This window comes from Pseudopodoces humilis, chromosome 29 (genome assembly GCF_049639895.1).
Source record: "Pseudopodoces humilis isolate 2021_Gansu_Grassland_sample_001 chromosome 29, ASM4963989v1, whole genome shotgun sequence".
Taxonomy (NCBI): Eukaryota; Metazoa; Chordata; class Aves; order Passeriformes; family Paridae; genus Pseudopodoces; species Pseudopodoces humilis.
In genome coordinates, this window is record NC_142228.1 from 4,703,372 (window position 1) to 4,722,129 (window position 18,758).

Below are 18,758 nucleotides of genomic sequence, written 5' to 3' on the forward strand. Positions count from 1 at the left end.
GGAAATGCTGACTCTCAGCCCTCCTGGTGGCAACACTGAGAGAACTGAGAGCAGCAACCCCCCTGACCCGTTCCCTTGACCAAGGTGCTCCATGCAAGTTTGTCCCCTCTGTAGGGCTTGGCAGTGATAATGGCCAGTCCCACCTTTCCTCCTGTCCCCCTCCTGCACCCCAAATGCTGAAACCCCCCTATTGTCCCAGATAACACCAAATAATCAGGATTGTCCCCTCTCCTTGCCACACATTGTGCCAAGCTGGCTCCCTGTCACTGTGCTGAGCTTTAAGGAGCCTGCAGATGGGAGGGAGGTGAGAGGCTCTGCAGTTTTGGGAGCCCTGCTCAACTTCCCAGCCTTTCCTGGGGCTCCCTGTACTGTCCCATTCAGGTGTTCAGCAGCACCAGATGCCTCCTAGACCTGGCAGGGCTGGTTGGGATGGAGCTTGTCACAGTTCCCTCAGCTCCCGAGTACACATTTGCCATCCAGACATGACAAATCCCTACTCAGATCTGTCCTATTGTCCAAACAAACCCCCTACACAGGCTGAGGCACCTCCTCCTGTCCCACTCAGCACCTGCCCGCTGTGTCCCCAGGACCTTGGAGTGAGCAGTAATTTCCCACAACACCATCACCCTTTTGTGTCCACTTGGGTCTTCCCAAGTTTCTTGTCCCCCTGCCGCCCTCCCAGTGGACCCCAGCAGTTCCCTGGAGACCAGGTTCAGCTGTCTCAACTTTGGATCCCACATCCCTGGCTTCAGGTTCACCCCTGCTAAGCTCCTCCATCTGGTTCAGGCCCCCCCAGGACGATGCTTTCCGAGGCATTAGCAGTGGATCCAATGATAGTGCCATCAGCAGATTTCCTGGCATCAGATTCCTCTGGAACATCTTTAACCCCAAACTGAGTGCTCTGACCCTTGCACTGCCCCCGTGGTGCAGAGGGGCCCTCTGGCATTGCCAATAACCCCATAGTCTGACCCAAATCAGCCAAAGCCCTGCCTGGACCCTCCCCTCCCACTCCAGCTTACACTGGGAAATGCCAGCTTGGAAAACGCCACGTTTGGCCCACACCATGCTCTGTGAGAAAGCTGAAGGTGACCCAAACATTATTCTTTGGGCAGCACAGCAAGAACGAGCCAATCCCAGTGTGGGGGTGAAACCCTTCCCTTCCATCTGCCTTCCTGACCTTGGTGGTGTCCTCGGTGTCGGACTGGGTGCTGGTCTCCTCGTAGAGGTCGGACTCCTCGGAGGCGATGGGGACTTGCACCGTCAGGTTGGGGTTGTTGATGAAATTCATGTGGTCCAGGTCATCCATGAAAATGTGCTCCTTGCCTGTGATGCCATCCAGGTACCCTGACTTGGGCTCCAGGGCCATGTCCACGTGGTTAATCACAGAGTTGTCCCTTTTACTGGGGTCCTGCTCTTCCTCTGGTGCCACCTTCTTGCCCTTCCAGAGCCGGCGCAGCAGCGCGAGGAGCGTGGCCTTGGCGAAGGCGATGCCACGGCTGATGCGGCCGATGGCGATCTGCAGGTTGTTCATCTCCCCGTCATCGTCCGACGCCGCCAGGCTGTCGGCGCTGAAGGAGCTCAGCAGCAGAGCCAGGAACAGGTTTAGCACCTGGAGGAGACAAAGCAAATTCCAGCCCTGAGGTCCAGCAGGTCCTGAGCCTCAGGATTTCTCTCTGGAGCTGCAGGGATCACTCACGGCTGCGGAGAAACCCCTTCGTGGAGGGTCTCATGGGCCCTGCCCTGCCCTCCCCAGCTCTGGGAGCTGCAGAGGTGCCAATCCCAGTTCCTGGAGGACATGGACTTACTCCTCCTCAAACCCCCTGAGCTCCCATGGTGGTGCCAGTCATGGTTTCAGCTCTTCTAACGTGCTGCTGTGGATCCATGAGTGTGTCCCTTCCTTTAGTGTCTTGGAGCTCCAGGAATCCCATGGGGGACTCCCCAAGCCTCTGGTGTTTCTCCCCACCACCCCCAGGGATGCAACTCAGCTCTTGTGGCTGCCCCTGGATCCCTGGAAGTGTCCAAGGCCAGGTTGTACAGGTCTTGGAGCAGCCTGGGACAGTGGAAGGTGTCCCTGCCCATGGCAGGGGGTGGGGCTGAATGCTCTTTAATGTTCCTTCCAACCTGAACCTGAAGTCTGGGATTCCATGATTCTGTGATTATGTCCCTTCTCTCCCCAGAATGAAACCGCCTGCTTGTCCTCTCAGCTGCAGCTCTTCCTCTCCTCTTCCCTGGCCTTGGTAGCTCAGATGCCCAGCAAGCTCCAGAGGGTCTCCCACACCCTGGAGCCATGGAGGAGCCTTGAACCCCAGCTGTGACCCCATCCCTGTGTCCCAGGCACTGCTCTGCTCCATCAAAGCGATGTTTCATCTCAGCACGAGCCAGTAAATGCTCTATAAAACTCCAAGCATGGGCTCGTGTGCTTCCCCTTCTACTTCACCGTCCCAAAACGTGACTGGACCCCACCACAGCCTCTCCTGGCACAGCTGGGGTTGGTGCCTGCCAGAAACCTGGAGCAGCTCTGGAGCAGAGGAGTGGGACAGGCACCCCCGTGGAGCGGAGCAGGGACAGACGCAGCCCACAGCTGTCGGTGTTTGTGCCGTGTTGTGCGGTGCCAGCAGCACATCTGAGACGGGAATTAGCTGCTATCCAAGGACACTGCTGTTTTCACATGGCTCATGCCTTGTGCCTTAAACCACGTCTTTAAATAAATCCCCGCGGGCCCAGCAGTTGAATGCCCCCGTTAAGTACCAGTTACAGTTAATGGGTGCCGCTGGCTCTGCCTTTGTCGGACAGGACTTCATTACCTTGTCACCCGACGGACTTCCTCCCTTTTCCCTGAATAACCCCAAAGGAAATGCTCTAAGTGTCATTAAGAGCAAAGGACGGGTCACCTTCCTCCTGAGCAGGGGAAGAGCGGAGAAACACACACCTCCCTGCACGGGCATACTTGGGAGCCTCTGGGACGGGCTCCAGGACTCGGAAATACCTGAGGCACGGCCAGGAGAGCCTGGCAGAGAGGAGGAGGAAGGCACAGAGGTTTCTCTGCTGGCCTGTAAATGGAGCCCGTGCAGGAGGTGCAGAGCTGCCCCGAGGGCTGGGGTGCAGCTCAGGAAGCGGACACGCACACCCCCGGGATGGGGACACTCTCACCCCCGGGATGGGGACACTCTCACCCCCGGGATGGGGACACGCACACCCCCGGGATGGGGACACTCTCACCCCCGGGATGGGGACACTCTCACCCCCGGGATGGGGACACTCTCACCCCCGGGATGGGGACACGCTCACCCCTGGGATGGGGACACCCTCACCCCTGTGAGGGCTGTCACTGACCACACCAGCTGAAATTGTGTTGCCCCCGTGTCTTCTCCAGAGAAGTCTCCTGGAGAGGTGTGTGTGGACTGTGCTACTCCAAAAATGGGCTCCAGAAGAGGGAAACTTTCCAGAGCCCTTTTTGGGAGGGCTCTGCAGGGAGCCCCAGCTGTGATTCTCAGTCCAAACTTCTGCACCCCCTGCAGATTGTTCTGGAGAGGCTCCTGCTCCTTCCAGGTGCCCTCATGTGTGATTTTCAGCGTGACCCAGGGTTCCCCTGGAACCCTCGAAAGGTGGAATCACAAACCTTTGCTGGCTGCTGGGGGATGGGCTCCCCTGTCTGCCCAGCACCGCCCATCACAGACCTGGCCCGAGGTCTGCAGCCAGGGCTTCTCCATTCAAAGTCTCAAATCCCTGGCATGAGCCAGGGAAGCCGACGGGCACCCAAATCCCAGCTTTGTGCCCTCAAAGTGGGACACTCCAAGCTGACCCCGGCCGGGGCCTGCTCTGGGTTCTCCCGGGCTCCTTTCAGAGCCTCCCTGGGGACAGGGGTCAGCAGCTCCCGGGGGCAGATAGTTTTTCAAAGCAAATTCCAAAGGGATTACACAACCCCGGCAAGTAATAGGAGCGAGTCGGCGCTTCCCTCCCCTGCCCTGCTCCTCAAGAAGGGAGAGCTGGGCCCACGCAGGCTGCAAAACAAGCTCCAGAGCTGCCAGTGATGGGGTTACCAAGTTTAGAAAGGATTTCATGCTCGCCTGGAACTCTCAAACCTGCAGCTCAGGCAGCACAGGCAGGCAGGGGGAGTGGGGAGGGCGGGGACAGGGTGGGGGTGAGGGAAGCAGGGGGTCCCACAGACACAGGGAAGGAGGTTGGCCATCACCAGGTGCCACCTGAAGCACGGGGAGGATTGGGGAGGTTGGGGAGCTGCAGGAGCCTTGTGGGGGGAGGGGGGGGGCTGCTCCCAGAAACACCTGGAGCAAAGGGTGGGATGGATGGATGGATGGATGGATGGATGGATGGATGGATGATGGATGGATGGATGGATGGATGATGGATGGATGGATGATGGATGGATGATGGATGGATGATGGATGGATGATGGATGGATGGATGATGGATGGATGATGGATGGATGATGGATGGATGGATGGATGGATGGATGGATGGATGGATGGATGGATGATGGATGGAGCTCTGCCTCCATCCCTCATCAAGAGAGTGGGAAATGGGTCAGGAAAGCTTGGAAAGCCAAATGGAGGACACAGGACAGCTTGAAGCTGAGCGCTTTTTTATCCCTGAGTTGCTCTTGCCTCTGCCTAAAGCCCATTTGTGTTTTCTGTGCCTCAGTTTCCCCCCAGTTCCTGGTCTGGTTTCAGCTGGAGGTCTCTCAGGAATCCCTCAGGGAGAAATCCCTCTCACACAGAGCTGGCACAGCCCATCCCAAGGGCCTGGGCAGGGAGGAGAATCCCTGCACTCCCCGCAGCTCCAACCAGACCCTGTGCACGGGCACAGCCCTGTGGAAGAGCTGAGCTGGACAGAGATGTCCCCATGCCCCCTCTGTCCCTGCCCCAGTGAGGGTGTCCCCAGCCCCCAGGCTCACCACGAGGTTCCCGATGACCATGACCATCATGAAGACGATGAGGCACATGGTCTGGCCGGCCACCTCCATGCAGTCCCACATGGTCTCGATCCACTCCCCGCAGAGGATGCGGAAGACGATGAGGAAGGAGTGGAAGAAGTCGTTCATGTGCCAGCGGGGCAGGGTGCAGTCCACAGAGATCTTGCACACGCACTCGATGTAGCTCTTGCCGAAGAGCTGCATCCCCACCACGGCGAAGATGAAGACGATGATGGCCAGAACCAGAGTGAGGTTTCCCAGGGCGCCCACGGAGTTGCCGATGATCTTGATGAGCATGTTGAGGGTGGGCCAGGACTTGGCCAGCTTGAAAACCCTCAGCTGTGGGGGGCAAGGAGAGAAGGGAGGTGGCTGGGGGTGTCGTTGCCACAAGGTGCCAGCGAGGCTGTGACACTGCCATTTGACCCTCCTGGGGCCGTTTGATCAAGGCAGGAGGGGTTAAACCCCCAACTGCTCTGACTCTGACTTCCCTGAATATTTAACTTGGCTCAGTCTTATCTTTAACAGGGGCCAAGCTGGTCCCTCCCAAGCTGAGCCATGAGTGAGGCTGAACAAGCCATCTCCACCATGTCCCTGTCACCTCCCAGGTGTCCCCTGGCACGTACCAGGCGGAAGGAGCGGAGCACGGAGAGCCCCTGCACGTTGGCCAAGCCCAGCTCCACCAGGCTCAGAGTGACAATGAAGCTGTCGAAGATGTTCCAGCCCTGCTGGAAATACTCATAGGGATCCAGAGCAATGAGTTTCAGGACCATCTCTGCCGTGAAGATCCCTGTGAAGACCTGTGGGAAGCAGCGCCTTTGATCACTTGTTCATAAACCGGTGCTGAGCTGTGGGCTGGGGTGGGCAGCATCCCTCTTTTTTGGTGTATTCCCAAAGCATTTTACCCCATTGGGGCCTGTTCCAGTTGGAAACGAGCTCCCCAGATGCTGCCCAGTGTGGCTGGTGAAGCCAGACTGGGAATACTGGTGACTGATTCCTCTGGAGGGACACAGAGGCTGCAAATTAAAAATAAAATCTCCTTGGCAAAGAGATGCCTTTGGAATGACTGGGAAATCACGGATGCCCAGCACTGGGAACTGGGCTGCTACTGGGATGCCCCTGCACCTCCCTGAGCCCTGTGACATCTGAGCTGCATTTTACACATTGCTCCTCTCCTGGGCCCACAACATCACCTGCAGTATTGTGTCACTGCAGAGAGGGCTCAGCGAGGTGACAATCGACACCCCTGCTGCAATTCCATGGCACAGCACATGCAGAGGGCCCGGTGACAGATCTGCCCTGGCTGGGGATGGTGTTGGGACAGTTCTGTCCCTCACTGGGCAGGGAGGAGCAGCAGGGAGGAGCAGCAGGGAGGCTGCTGTTCCTGCTTCCCAGGGGTTGTACCCACACATCCCTTGCAAGCCAGCCCACAAATGTTCCTGTCCTGCTGTTGCAACTGCATCCCAGCAGATTGTCCCCACATGTCCTTTGCACAGCAGGCCACAAACATCCTTTGTCCTGCTCCAGTATCCCAGGAGATTGTCCCACATGTCCCCAGCATGGCAGCCCACAAACATGCCCTGTCCTGTTCCTGCTCCAGTATCCAGGGGATGATCCCCACATGGCAGCCCACAAACATCCCCTGTCCTGCTCCTCCCAGCCGATGCCTGTCCCTGTCCTTTAATGCTGCAGCTCCCACCTCGGGCATGGACAGGGGATTGGGGGGATCCCTGGCTCAGTGGGATCTCCTCCACCTGCTCCCACCCCCGCCTGGCCGTTCCCCAGCAGATCATCCCCCCGGGGCTGCACCCGCAGCCAGAATCCGCTCCTGGCTCCAAGGAAGGGCTGGAGCCGCCTCAGCCTGGCCGTGCCTTGAGCAGCGGCCCATTAATAATCCCCTTGTATTTCCTGAAGGAAACCAGAGCCAGTCCCGCCCGCCTGGACAGTGGCATCTGTCACTCCAGGGCTGCGCTTCCAGAGGCCCCGGCAGTGCTGGAGCAGGACAAAGCGGCAGCAGAGGAGATGGCAGCTCTCCCAATCCTTCGTGCATTTCCCACCGCTGCCAGGGGCTCCTGTCCCTGTCCCACCAGCAGATCCATCCAGCTCAGAGCCATTTGTCACCAGCTCCAAGCAGGAGTATATAAAATCAAGACAGCCGAGATTTGCAGTGATTCCACTGGGCAAATCCCTGATTATTACTAATTTTAATGCTGCATTGTTGCTTCCTGCTCAGTGGGGACCTGTTTGTTCCCACAGTCTGGAACACCCTCTGCTCTGCTCCATGGCCACCCAGCTTTTCAGGGACACTGTGGTGTCACCCAGGGCTGGCAGCAGGGTGGCTCAGGATGCACCAAGCCGGGCAGGGATTGCAGCAGGAGGGGAGCAGGGAATGCTGGATCCCAATCCCACATCAGTGCCCGTGGTCTGGGCCATCCTGGAGCCCAGGCCTGAGCAGGGATGCTGTGGACAGAGCCCTGCAGTGCTTTGTCAGCAGCTGGGATGTTTCACACAGACACAGAGGGGATCTGCCCTGCAGGGTGGGGCTCGAAGGGGAGGGATGGAGCTCCCTACCAGGTTCCCCACGGTCAGCACATTCTCGAACTCCTCCGTCATGGGGTAGTGCTCCATGGCCATGAAGAGAGTGTTGAGCACGATGCAGATGGTGATGCCCAGGTCCACAAAAGGGTCCATAACCACCAGCTTGACAAACTCCTTCAGCTTCACCCACGGAAGGCAGCAATTCCAGATCAGGAATGTGTGGGCAAATTTGTACCACCAGGGTGGGCATTTCTGGTGAGCTTCTTCCAGTTCTGAAGGTGGGAAAGGAAAAGTGTGGGATTATCTTGTCCTCACCTGGGTGGGCAAGTGCTGACCTTCAGGAGAAGTTCTCCTCAGGTCCTGGACCAGCTCTGGATCATCTATGCTTTTAATATCATGGAATATCCTGAGCTGGAAGACACCCACAGGGATGACTGATACAGCCCCTGGCCCCCCACAGACACCCAACAATCCCACCCTGTGCATCCCTGGAGCGCTGTCCAAGCTCTCCTGGAGCTCTGGCAGCCTCGGGGCCGGGACCATTCCCTGGGGAGCCTGGGCAGTGCCAGCACCTCTGGGGGAAGAACCTTGCCCTGATCTCCATCCCAGATTCCCCTGGAACAGCTCCAGCTGTTCCCTGGGTCCTGTCCTTGGTCACAGGGAGCAGAGACTGGAGCTGCCCCTGGGGAGGAGCTGAGGTCTGACCTCAGGCTCCTCTTCTCCAGCTGAACAAAGACAAGTGACCTCAGCCACTCCTCATGCAGCTCCTCCAGATCCTTCATCATCTTCTTAGCCCTCCTTTGGACACTTTCTAAAACTTTAGATCTTGTTTTTATTGTGGCACCCAAGAAATATGGGGGCTAAAAGGAGAAGCCTTCCCATGCCCAGGCAGGGATGATGCAGACCTGGTCCTCCAAACTGGAGAGGGATGGAAAGGCAGATGAGCCAGGGAACTGCCTGGGCATGGGCAGTGCTCCTGCTCCCTCCTGTTCCCAGCCCCTGGGCAGGATTTGAGGTGTCCCTGCCCCCCTGAGATCCCCACAACATCCAAGGGGACTACTCTGGGCCAACCAGAGGGTTTTGTGCCTATTCTTGGGGGGACAGGGGACATGAACTGCTGAGTTCATGATGCTTTTTGCTGAAGCTGACATAGCAGCTCCTGGGAAGCTGCTCAGCAGTTCCCAGTTGGCTCTGGAGACTCCTCTAATCACCTGCAATCCCATTAATTTGTGTGAGACATTGGATTATTGCCTCCAGGCATCATCCCAGGGAGCTGGGATGAAAAGTCTGGCTTGAGCATCACTGACCCGATAGGGAGATCCCAGGGCTGGAGTCATCCCTTGTGTGGGGCTGGGAATTTGGGACAGCCACTGTCACCAACCCAGGCCCTCCAGCACTGACCAGGACCCTCACCCAGCGGGACATACCTTCCACAGCATTGGAGATGACACTGATGGCACTTCCCACCCTCTTCTCCAGCCCTGGCCCATCTTGGTTGCCCACAGTGAGGTGGTTGAGATCCGGCTTCTCCGGCTCATAGGTGGGGTTGAACTGGCAGGAGAGGAGGGAGGGATGCAGAGTTATTCCATGCTCTGAAAGACAGAGCAGGCAGAAGACAGGGAATGGTCTGGAGAGACCTCTGAGTGCAAGGTGGGGACCCCAAAAAGGCTCATAGGACCCAACCCATAGCGAGGTGGGCACAAGGCTGTCCCCTCAGGAGGTTGGTCAGGGTGGGCACCCTCAGGGATGGCAGGGACAGAGCTGGCACCTACATCAATCACAGTGTCGGATCTCTGCAGGGTGATCTTGGGCACCACCTGCCCGTTGCAGTCCTTGGCCTTGTCTTGGTCACTGTTGAGGTCCGAGTCGTGCCCCTTCCCGGCCACGCTGCTGGACAGGGAATCGCTGCTGGATGCGCGTTCCTGCAACTGCACAACCCCGTCCCTGTCACCCGTGTGTCCACAGCCGTGGGGACATCCCACGGTGGCTGAGGGCTCCAGGGGGTGGGAAAATTCCTTCTGTCCCTGGAAGTGGTGGATGGATGAGGCTTGGAGCAACCTAGGGTAGTGGGAGGTGTTTTTTTTGTTTTTTTTTGCTTTTTTTTGTTTGTTTGTTTTTTGGTTTGGTTTCTTTTTAATGCTTTTTTGGTTTTTGTCTTTTTCTTTCCAAAAGTGCTATTAAAATTTCAAGTTCCCAGCCTCCTGCAATGAGCATGGACACTTCCACCATTCCAGGTTTCCTTGGCTCCCCATAGGACACCAGGATCTCACTGGTGAGGTGTCTTGAGCCCTTCGTTGTGTCTCCAAAGCCAAGGGTTTGCTGACACACCGAGCTGTGCTGCAGCTTCCCCATCTTCCCAGGGCCTCCTTTGTGCCCTGCTGACACCGAGCTGGGCTCCTGCCAGGTTTCCTGATGTGCTGCAGATCGACTGGAACTTCTGAGCCCTTTTATGTCCCTCACCTCCTCCACCTCTCAAACAACACCTCACCCCTGTGCTGCTCCTCTCTGCTGCCTCTCAGTGCACCCTGGGCTGGGGTTTGGATGTGGAAATTTGATCTTTCCAGCCTTTTTTGTCCCCACCCATGATAGTAGCAGTTTTTTGATTCAGATGTGATGCCCAAAATAGTTACTTCATTTTCTATTTCCTATGGACCAAATGGAGTTTTTCTTTGGATTTTACACCATGCTTGCTGTCTCCATTTCTTCTCCCTATTCCCAAGACCCCTCATTTTGACCTCCATTCTTCCCACTCACCAGCCTTTCCTGCTCCTCTTGCTGCTTCTTCAGCTGCTCCATGAGCTGCTGGAATTCCTCCTCCTTCTGCTGCTCCTCCAGCATGGTGGCATCGTTCTGCTCAGCATAAGCCATGGCCACCACGGCCAGGATGAGGTTGATGAGGTAGAAGGAGCCCAGGAAGATGATCACCACAAAAAAGATCATGTACGTTTTCCCTGCTGCCCGCAGTGTCTGTGGGAAGAGGTGGCAGGGATGTCACGATGTCCCTTTGGTGACGCTCCTGATGCTGCCCGGGGACACCCTCCTGCTTATGGTAAGAGGGAAATATTTTGCTCCTGTCTTCTCCAAGGGTTGGTCATTGCCCAGTGGACCTTCCTGCAGGCCCAGGCACTGTGTTGGGACTGGTGGGAGGCAGAGGGAAGCCTTGGTTCCCAAGGTTCCCAAGGGCTAAGAGCGATGGAAGTGGGACCAGTATTCCATCACTGACCCGCTTTGCTCAGCCCCCACCTTCTCAGGTCTCACCTCCAGGCCAACACAGTCCTTTTCTGACTCTGATCATCATCTGGGCAAACCTTTCCAGAGGACAGGGGTAGCTTTAGGTGTAGGATCCCTTTTACCTGGCCAGCCTCTGGAGCCAGGGTCAGCTGGGGTTTTGTGGTGTCCTCCTAGAGGACAACTCAATGAGGGGACAAGTGACATGGCTTCTCCTCCTCATCCTGTCCCTCAGCTCGAACCAGAGATGCTCTGGAGAATCTTACGAGTCCCTGACTTCCATGGTAGAGCTGACAGCACTGTGGGAAATGCACTGCACTCCCATGGTAGGGAAGCAGTAAATGGCACCATCCCCATCTCCACTGATCCTGGCTGGATCCACAAAACACAGGAAAAGGACCCACAGGCTTCCAGTCAGTGCCTTCACCTCAGGGGCAGCAGGGAAACAAGAGGAACACCTGCACAGGGATGGAGGGGCGGTGCCTACCAGCTGGAAGAGGTTCTCCCAGTAGTCCTGGGTCATGAGGCGGAAGAGGGCCAGGAAGGCCCAGCTGAAGGTGTCGTAGCTGGTGTAGCCATAGTTGGGGTTCCTGCCGGCCTTCATGCACTCGTAGCCCTCGGGGCACTTCCTGCCGGGGGGCAGCAGGGATGAGACCCTGGCACACAGCCAAACCCATCCCTACAGAGAGGGGGTGCAGCGGGGGGACCCTCCCCTCCAGGATGAGACAGGAGGTGTCTGGACTGATACCACCTGATCCCCCCAAAACTGATACAGGCAGGATGCTCAGACTGAGACCCCTCGAGCTGATAAATTTGGGATGCCTGAACTGACTCCACCTAACGTTGATAGAGTTGTGATGGCCAGACTGATACCCTGGAGCTGGTACCACTGGGATGCTCTGACTAATACCCCCTCAAGCTGATACCCTCAGGATGCTCCAGCTGATAGCCCCAAAGCTGCTACACTTGGGATGCCTGGATCAATACCCCCTCAAGCTGATACCATTGGGATGATCCAACTGATACCCTCAGGATGGTCCCCAAGCTGATCCATTGGGATTCCTGGACTGCTCCCCTGCAGAGCCACATTCCCAGCTCCCACCCTGTCCCATCCCAAGCACCAGGGGTCCCACGAGCTGTGCCAGCTCCCTGTCCCCTCCCAGCGATCCAGAGGAGAGGGTGTCACTCACCCAGCGTCGCTGCTGTTCCCACAGAGCAGGGCATCAAGGGCTCCCTCCAGGAAGTAGTAATTGGCTTTGCAGGTGGGGAAAGAGCAAGGAATAAAAATAAATAAGTAAATAAATAAATAAATAAATAAGCACAAACATCAATTTTCAAACTCTTGGGTGCAACTTGCTGTCAGGAAAATTCCTTGACAAACCCAGGGGAATTTGCTGACTCCTAGTGTCAGGCACATGGGTATCTACTCCCTGTTGACTTTGTTGTTTGTCTCGGCCCTGTCTCAGGGAGTTCCTGGGATTGTTTCATCAATCCAACCAGGTTCCTCCCAAGCATGGAAATAGCTCTGAATCTGGCCAGGGCCAGGCCATCTGGAAAATGGGTTAACATGAGGTCAAAGGATCAGGGCTGGCCTGTTTTCCTGGGAAATCAGGGCATTTGCAGGAAGCACCAAGCATGGGGCACTGCAGGAGTCCCAGAAAAACCTGGGGAAACTGCTCCTGCTCCATGGCTACACCCTCTGCTGCTGCTCCCATTGCAGAGGTCTGTAAAGCTTTTCCTTACGGCTCCAGCACAGACCCAGAGCCACAGGAGCTGCCAAGCAGTGCCACCACAGGTCACCTTCCCCAGGGCCACAGAGGAGCACCTGCAGACCCCAGACCTGGGTATGGCAGAGGGCAGCTGGATCCAATCCTGAACATCACCCAGCACAGCCCTCCCAGGACTTGTGGAGCTTCCTGAATCCTCCCTGGCTCTGCCTGCCTCCTTGCCATGAGGCTTCTCTGTGTGGGAGGAAATATCCTGTTTGTGCAATTCCAGGTTTCTGGCCTGGCCCCAGCAGCTGCTCTGCTGCGCTCATGGCCTTGGGTGGCTGCTCTTTGCATGGAGCTCATCAGATCCTTTGGACTGAACTTGTCCCCTACCAAATCCTTCCCGTAATGAATGCCAGAGCTGATTGTAGGGCCAAAGAAGTTCAGCTGAGACCCAGCCCAGCCTTCTGAGCTCTGCTGAGTGTCCTGAATGAGATGTGGAGCATCCCTGTGGGACACCCTGCCACCCTGCAGCTCTACCAGGCAGATTTGCTGAGGTTTAACATTTTCATGGAGTTTAAAAACTCAAAACTGAAGAACAAACTAAAAACCCACCACATTTTGGGCAAAATTTTCAAAGAAGGGGTAGGAAAGGAGCACCTTAGACCTTCCTGAGGACCTGTGTTGGTCTCAACCCCTCCCTTCCTCCCTCCCCTCCTGAGGCTTTTGTGATGTTGCAGAAAGGATTCATTGGGCACTGTGGTACCTGGGGAAGGATTCAGATAGTGAAAAGTGGGTTAAAAATGTCATTCCTGCATCTTTTCCTCTGTTTTTCCACCCAAAGTTCCACCTGCTCCTCAAGGGTTTGGTCTCCCTGCTGTAACCACCCTGATGGGACATTGGCCCTGACCATCAAATGAGAGAGATGGAGACACTGGTCCATCCAAACCTTCCTGTTGTGAAACCTTCCTGGAAGAGCTTAGCTTGCCCAGGTGGACCTCATTTTCCCTGTCCAGGGGAATTTGATCTCATCTGTCCCTTCTGCGAGGGTGCACAGCCTGTTCCACCCACCAGCTTGGCAGGAAGATCCATGTGAGCAAGCCTTGGAGTGGCCAACAGGAGCAGGAAACTGAGGAGCAAACCAGGGTCAGGGCTCAGAGGAGAAGGGGCTGCAGGAGCTTTACCTTCATCGCTGATGTAGGCCTCGAAGTCAAAGGTGCTGTTACTGGTGAAGTTCCCAGTGAAGTTCCCGGTGAAGTTCCCGGTGAAGTTCCCGGTGAAGTCATCCATGAAATCGTAGAATGTTGAGTTGACCAAGGTGTCGTTGTCCAGCCCCAAATCCTCCAGGAAGGTGCTGTTGTGGGGAGGCCACCGCACACACTTCTGCCGGAGGTTGCCCATGAAGAGCTGGAGGCCGATGAGGGCGAAGACACTCAGGCAGAAAACCGTGAGGATCATCACGTCCGAGAGCTTCTTCACCGACTGGATCAGAGCCCCCACGATTGTCTTCAGCCCTGGGGGGAGGCGCCACCACTAAGCTGGTTGCTCGTCTGTTAATTGTGGGGAGCAGGCTGTGGTGTCCCCAAAAGGTGCTGGCTTTGGTGGGGACGTGTGTCACCACCGAGTTCAGGTCCCAAAGATCACATCTCAGCTCTGTCCCTACACACGGCTGGGCCCCCCAGAACTGTCACCTTTGGGTTGGTGCTGGTGACTTCCCCATCCCAGCCTTGGGGTATCCAGACCAAAGCTCATCCCAGCCTGGAAGCCATCAATTCCTTTGGATTTTCTTTTTGCCCTAAATGCCACAATCTGGCATTTTTTGTACCAAACCACTGGAGTGAAGCACTTTAGAGTGGAACATGGAGAAGCTCTTTGCTGCCCCAGCTGGATGACCCTGTGCACCTTTCCCAGTTCCAGGAAAGCCTCTGGGTCTAACTGCTGTCCCTGGGTGGTTGAGAGCCCAGCCAGACCCCTCATCCTGATCCCTTCAAGCTGGAAAATCCCAAGTGTGCCCGAGTGAAGGTGGCAAAGTGACATCTGCATCTGGATTAACTCATCTCTCCCCCCAACATCACTGTTCCCTCCCCAGAGGAGGCTCATCCACAGATCCTCAGTGGGACTTTTCCATGGAGGATGGAGTTCCTATCAGCCAAGGTCTGCATGGATGATGGGCAATGCTGGGACATCCCAATGTTCATCTTTAGAGCTTCTCTGAGCCCAGAGCTTTCTCACATGGAAAAAATTCCCCAAGGAAATGATTTTTAGCCCTGTCCTCCTGCCAGCTCCTTGTTCCCCAAACTATTTAGGTAAAATCCTGTTCTCCAAGGGCCTGACCAAGGTCAGATGTTCTAAACCAGCTTATTTTTGCCATTGCTATTTCTGCGGAGCCCTTGGGGATGTCATTCCAGAAAGAAGCAGAAGTTTACATTTTGCTCAATGCAATTTTTAGCCTGTTTGATGAAGAAAAAAAACACTCAAATGTGAACCCTCACAATCTGGAGCCTGCAGGGGCACCACAAGGATTTATTCACCGCAAAGAATTTTAATTTTCAATTCAATCTCATGCTTCAGATTTCTGTGTGCTTGCACCAGGTGTTGAAAGCACAGTGTTGAAATGGTATCAAATTTGGAAATCAGCAATCAGAGGGATTTGGTAAGGTGCTCCTCACATGAGTTTGGATGTTTCGGGTGATGTTAAACCAATACCTGTTAAATATCTCAGCCTCGGCACCAGAACAGCCAACAGTGGGCACAAAACAGAGAGATTTGGTTTGTCAAACCCATAAATCCACTGGGAGCACAAATTCCCTTAATTCATCTCCAAGGAGCCTTAAAAACATCTCATGTGCCTCTTCAGGGGCTGCTAAACAACCTGATGAGTGCAGCTGATTTCAAGATGTAAAATCAGCAGCACCTGACCCAAATGCCAAATTATGTGGAAAATTTATCAAATACCTCATTTCCTGTTTTCTCTTGGAGCTGCCAAAAGAACCAGGAATTGCTGGAACCTGAGCTCAGGGAAGGCACAGAGGGGAGGCCCCTTCTCTAATTCCCACCTGGTATCACTGTGATGGTTTTCAAGGCACGGAGGACACGGAAGGTCCTGAGAGCGGAGATGTTCCCCAGGTCCACGAACTCAGTAATGTAGCTGTGGGACAGGAGAGGGAAGAGCTCCAGGGGCTCTGCCCGGAATACTCCTCGTTTCTCCAAATTTTCCTCCTGTCCTCCCCATCCCACCGGACTCACGCCATGGAGATGACCATGAAGTCCAGCCAGTTCCACGGGTCTCGCAGGAATGTGAAGTCATCGATGCAGAAGCCTCTTGACAGGATCTTGATGAGAGACTCGAAGGTGTAGATCCCGGTGAAGGCATATCTGAAACAGGACTGATCACTCAGGAAACACCTGCCCAGGTCTAAGGTTTTGTCCACCCCTCCCAGAGGAAATATCTTGAGTTTGGGGGCTGATGGGTTTTGTGGGTGCTTCAACACTAGGAGAGATTTTCACTTCACCTTGTAAGGTGGGTTGGGACATCTTGAGGTACCAATCCCTGTGGTGACCATTCTGCAACACCTCTGTCCCTGTTGATGTCCCACCACCCCCATGCTCACTGTAAAGCCCTACTGAGACCTGACTGTGCAGAACCACAGCAGAAAATGCTGGATTTCCTCTCTCCCCTGAGTTATCCATGGTCCCTGGACAGGTGGATCAGCTCGGCCTCTCCAGACTGACAGTGCTGACCCAGCCCAGCCCAACTTGCTCCTCAGGGCTCTCCAGACATGGGGACCCCACCTGATTTTGGGCAGCTCTGAAACGTTTTCACTCTTCAATGCCCTATGCAGAGTAGAGAGTGTGGATATCCCTTCTGAGGGCCACCAGCACCTCCCAGTGACACTTCTCCTGCTCTGAAGGGTGCCTAGATCCCCACCCCCCTATCCCAGCCTTAGTCTTGTCCCTCCTGAGGGACATTGCCAAGCTGGGCTGTCCTCGTGGCTGGGGGAGGTCTCAGGACTCACTCCACATTCTTGGACCATGCTGGGGGGTTGCTCATTGTCATAAACACACAGTTGGTTAAAATGGTGATCATGATGAACATGCTGAATAATTTAAAACCTGGTCAAGGACAAATGCTCTGGATGGTGCCTGGATCCCCACTTCCCATGGTCAGGAAGCCAAGTGTTCCTGTTCCTCTTGTCCTGGCTGCCACCTTGGTCTCACCCTGCCCTGCTCCTCCTACCTCAGTCCCGTGCTCCCACTTTCCTCCTTCCCTCTCTGTTCCCATGCAGGGGCCCAGCCCCTTCCCTTTCTTTCTGCTCCCCTTCCCAGCTCTGTGGTGCTTGTTCTGCCTCCCATTCCACCCCCTGTGCTCCTTCCTCTCCATCACCTTGGGGTACAGCTTTCCCTTCCTTTCATAGTCGCTCCAGACCTCAAAAACCTTCAGCCCCTTTCTAGAAAGCTCTAACTCTTAGGCTTAGACCCCTCTGCCACAAAACCTCCCTCTTTCCCTCCTCCCTCATGGCCATGATTCCCCACTTTTTCCAGAGCTCTGCTGGGATCATTTCCACCCACCCTGCAGTGTCCCTCATGCTCTTGGGCTCCTTTCATGCCTTTCCTTCTCCGTCCTGATTCCTCTGCTTCCCTCTCCCAAAGCCTCCTTGGAACTCCCCTGCTCACCCACCTCCCAGTGGGACCAGATCCCCTGACCCATGAGCATTTCCCTTCCTTTCCAAGTCTGCCCAGACCTCAAACCCCTTCAACCTCTCCCTAGGAAGCTTCACCACTTGAGCTTCTTCCCTTCTCCATCCAAACTGATTCCTCCCTTCTCCAACCAAGAGCGAGCTCTCGGTGCCACCAAGGTGCTACTCCTCGGACTACAGCACTGGACAGCAGGTCCTGGCTGTGCTGGGGACCCAGAAGTTTCCTCACCACCCCATCATGAACACCTTCCCTTGTCCCTGTCCTGTTTGGATCTGAGCACCAGGGTTTGACCTGGCCATGGAGCAGCATCCCAGAGATCAAGGATATGAATGGATGAGGACTTTGATGGCTCCTCTGCGGATGGGGTGGAAGGGCCCCAGCATGTAGAGGGCAGGGGTGGCTGAGAAGCGGAAGATGGACTTGCCCTTGTTGAGGACTATGAACGTCTGTGGAGAAAAGAGAGGGGCTGGTTAGTCCTTCTGCACCCCCACAACACCACAGACCAAGGGACGGGAGATCCCTCTGCATGTTTGGAGCTCCAAAGGCTTGGACATCCTCTCTGCTTTGGAAGAGAAGCAACCACAGCAGTCTGGGGTGGTGGATCACCAGGATGGGCTCAGGTAAGCATGGTGGAAAGCACAAGAGGTCCCTGCTTGGTCTTTTGCTTGGGACTTACACCTTAGGGCAAAGCTCTGGCCCTCACCTTCTTGTCCTTGTAGAAAGGGTCCAGGTCCTCCAGGGGGGTCCCGATGAGCTCCAGGGGTGGGTCACCATAGATGAGGGGCAGGTTCTTGCCGGCTTCCAGGTCACTGCTGGGCTTGATCTCCTCTTCCTCGGGCATCTCCACGTGCTGCCGCTTTATCCGGAGCGCCTTGGCCTCGGCCATGCGCTGCTCGATGGCGGCCAGCGAGGCCGGGGTGAAGGGGCGCAGGTTTTCGGGGCCCGGGATGTGCGGCAGGCCGGCCATCCTCTCATTCTGCTTCCGGGCCACCCGTGCCCAGCCTGAGGGGACAACTGGCTCAAATACCAGCTGGGGACATCTTGGGGACATTTGGTGGCAGGATCTCAGTGGGGTTTGAGCAAATGGGTTTATGGCAGAAATACTGAGCTCGCAGGGAAGGTCATCATGTGTGGATCACGCAGCACCCCGTGTGTTCCTGCTCCTCCCAGACCCCCATTCCCATTTAGAGCTGGGAAGTCTCAGTCTGGAGGAGGCTCAGACAGGACCTCCTGGCTCTCCACAACTCCCTGACAGGAGGGGCAGGCTCTGCTCCCAAGAACAGTGATGGGACAAGGAGACACAGCCTTAAGCTGCACCAGGGGAAGATTAGGCTGGACATCAATTTTTTCCCAGAAAGATTGGGCATTGGAAGGGGCTGCCCAGGGAGGTGGTGGAGTCACCATCCCTCTAGATGTTTAAGGAAAGCCTGGATGTGGCCCTGAGTGCCATGGTCTGGGTGACAAGAGAGTGTTGGGTCATGGTTGGACTTGAAGATCTCAAAGGTCTTTTCCAATTCGTTAATTCTGTGATTCTGCCTCCAGTCAGGAGGCACCATGAGGCTGGGACACCTGGTGTCCCTGTCACCACCTGGTGTCCCTGTCACCACCTGGCTGTGTCAGACACGCAATTCCACAACCCAAACACGGTGTTTCAACAC

The 18,758-nt window shown here is 55.7% G+C and overlaps 1 protein-coding gene across 2 annotated transcripts in view; it reads right to left on the reverse strand.

The window, feature by feature from the left end:
* Window positions 1-18,758, reverse strand: part of SCN4A (sodium voltage-gated channel alpha subunit 4) — a 43,660-nt gene that overhangs the window by 14,855 nt on the left and 10,047 nt on the right. Inside the window, exons 2-15 of one of the 2 annotated variants that reach the window (XM_088068101.1) lie at window positions 17,804-18,102; window positions 17,428-17,546; window positions 15,649-15,777; window positions 15,459-15,550; window positions 13,587-13,916; window positions 11,884-11,947; window positions 11,181-11,322; window positions 10,220-10,432; window positions 9,238-9,393; window positions 8,893-9,016; window positions 7,499-7,737; window positions 5,554-5,727; window positions 4,913-5,269; window positions 1,178-1,609 (exon numbers count right to left, since the gene is read on the reverse strand). In XM_088068101.1, the coding sequence (XP_087924227.1) occupies window positions 1,178-1,609; window positions 4,913-5,269; window positions 5,554-5,727; window positions 7,499-7,737; window positions 8,893-9,016; window positions 9,238-9,393; window positions 10,220-10,432; window positions 11,181-11,322; window positions 11,884-11,947; window positions 13,587-13,916; window positions 15,459-15,550; window positions 15,649-15,777; window positions 17,428-17,546; window positions 17,804-18,067 (2,835 nt within the window). In that variant the 5' untranslated portion in view covers window positions 18,068-18,102. Of the gene's footprint in view, window positions 1-1,177; window positions 1,610-4,912; window positions 5,270-5,553; window positions 5,728-7,498; window positions 7,738-8,892; window positions 9,017-9,237; window positions 9,394-10,219; window positions 10,433-11,180; window positions 11,323-11,883; window positions 11,948-13,586; window positions 13,917-15,458; window positions 15,551-15,648; window positions 15,778-16,418; window positions 16,500-17,427; window positions 17,547-17,803; window positions 18,103-18,758 lie in introns of those variants that run through there. The other variant, XM_014261100.2, reaches the window with a different exon arrangement.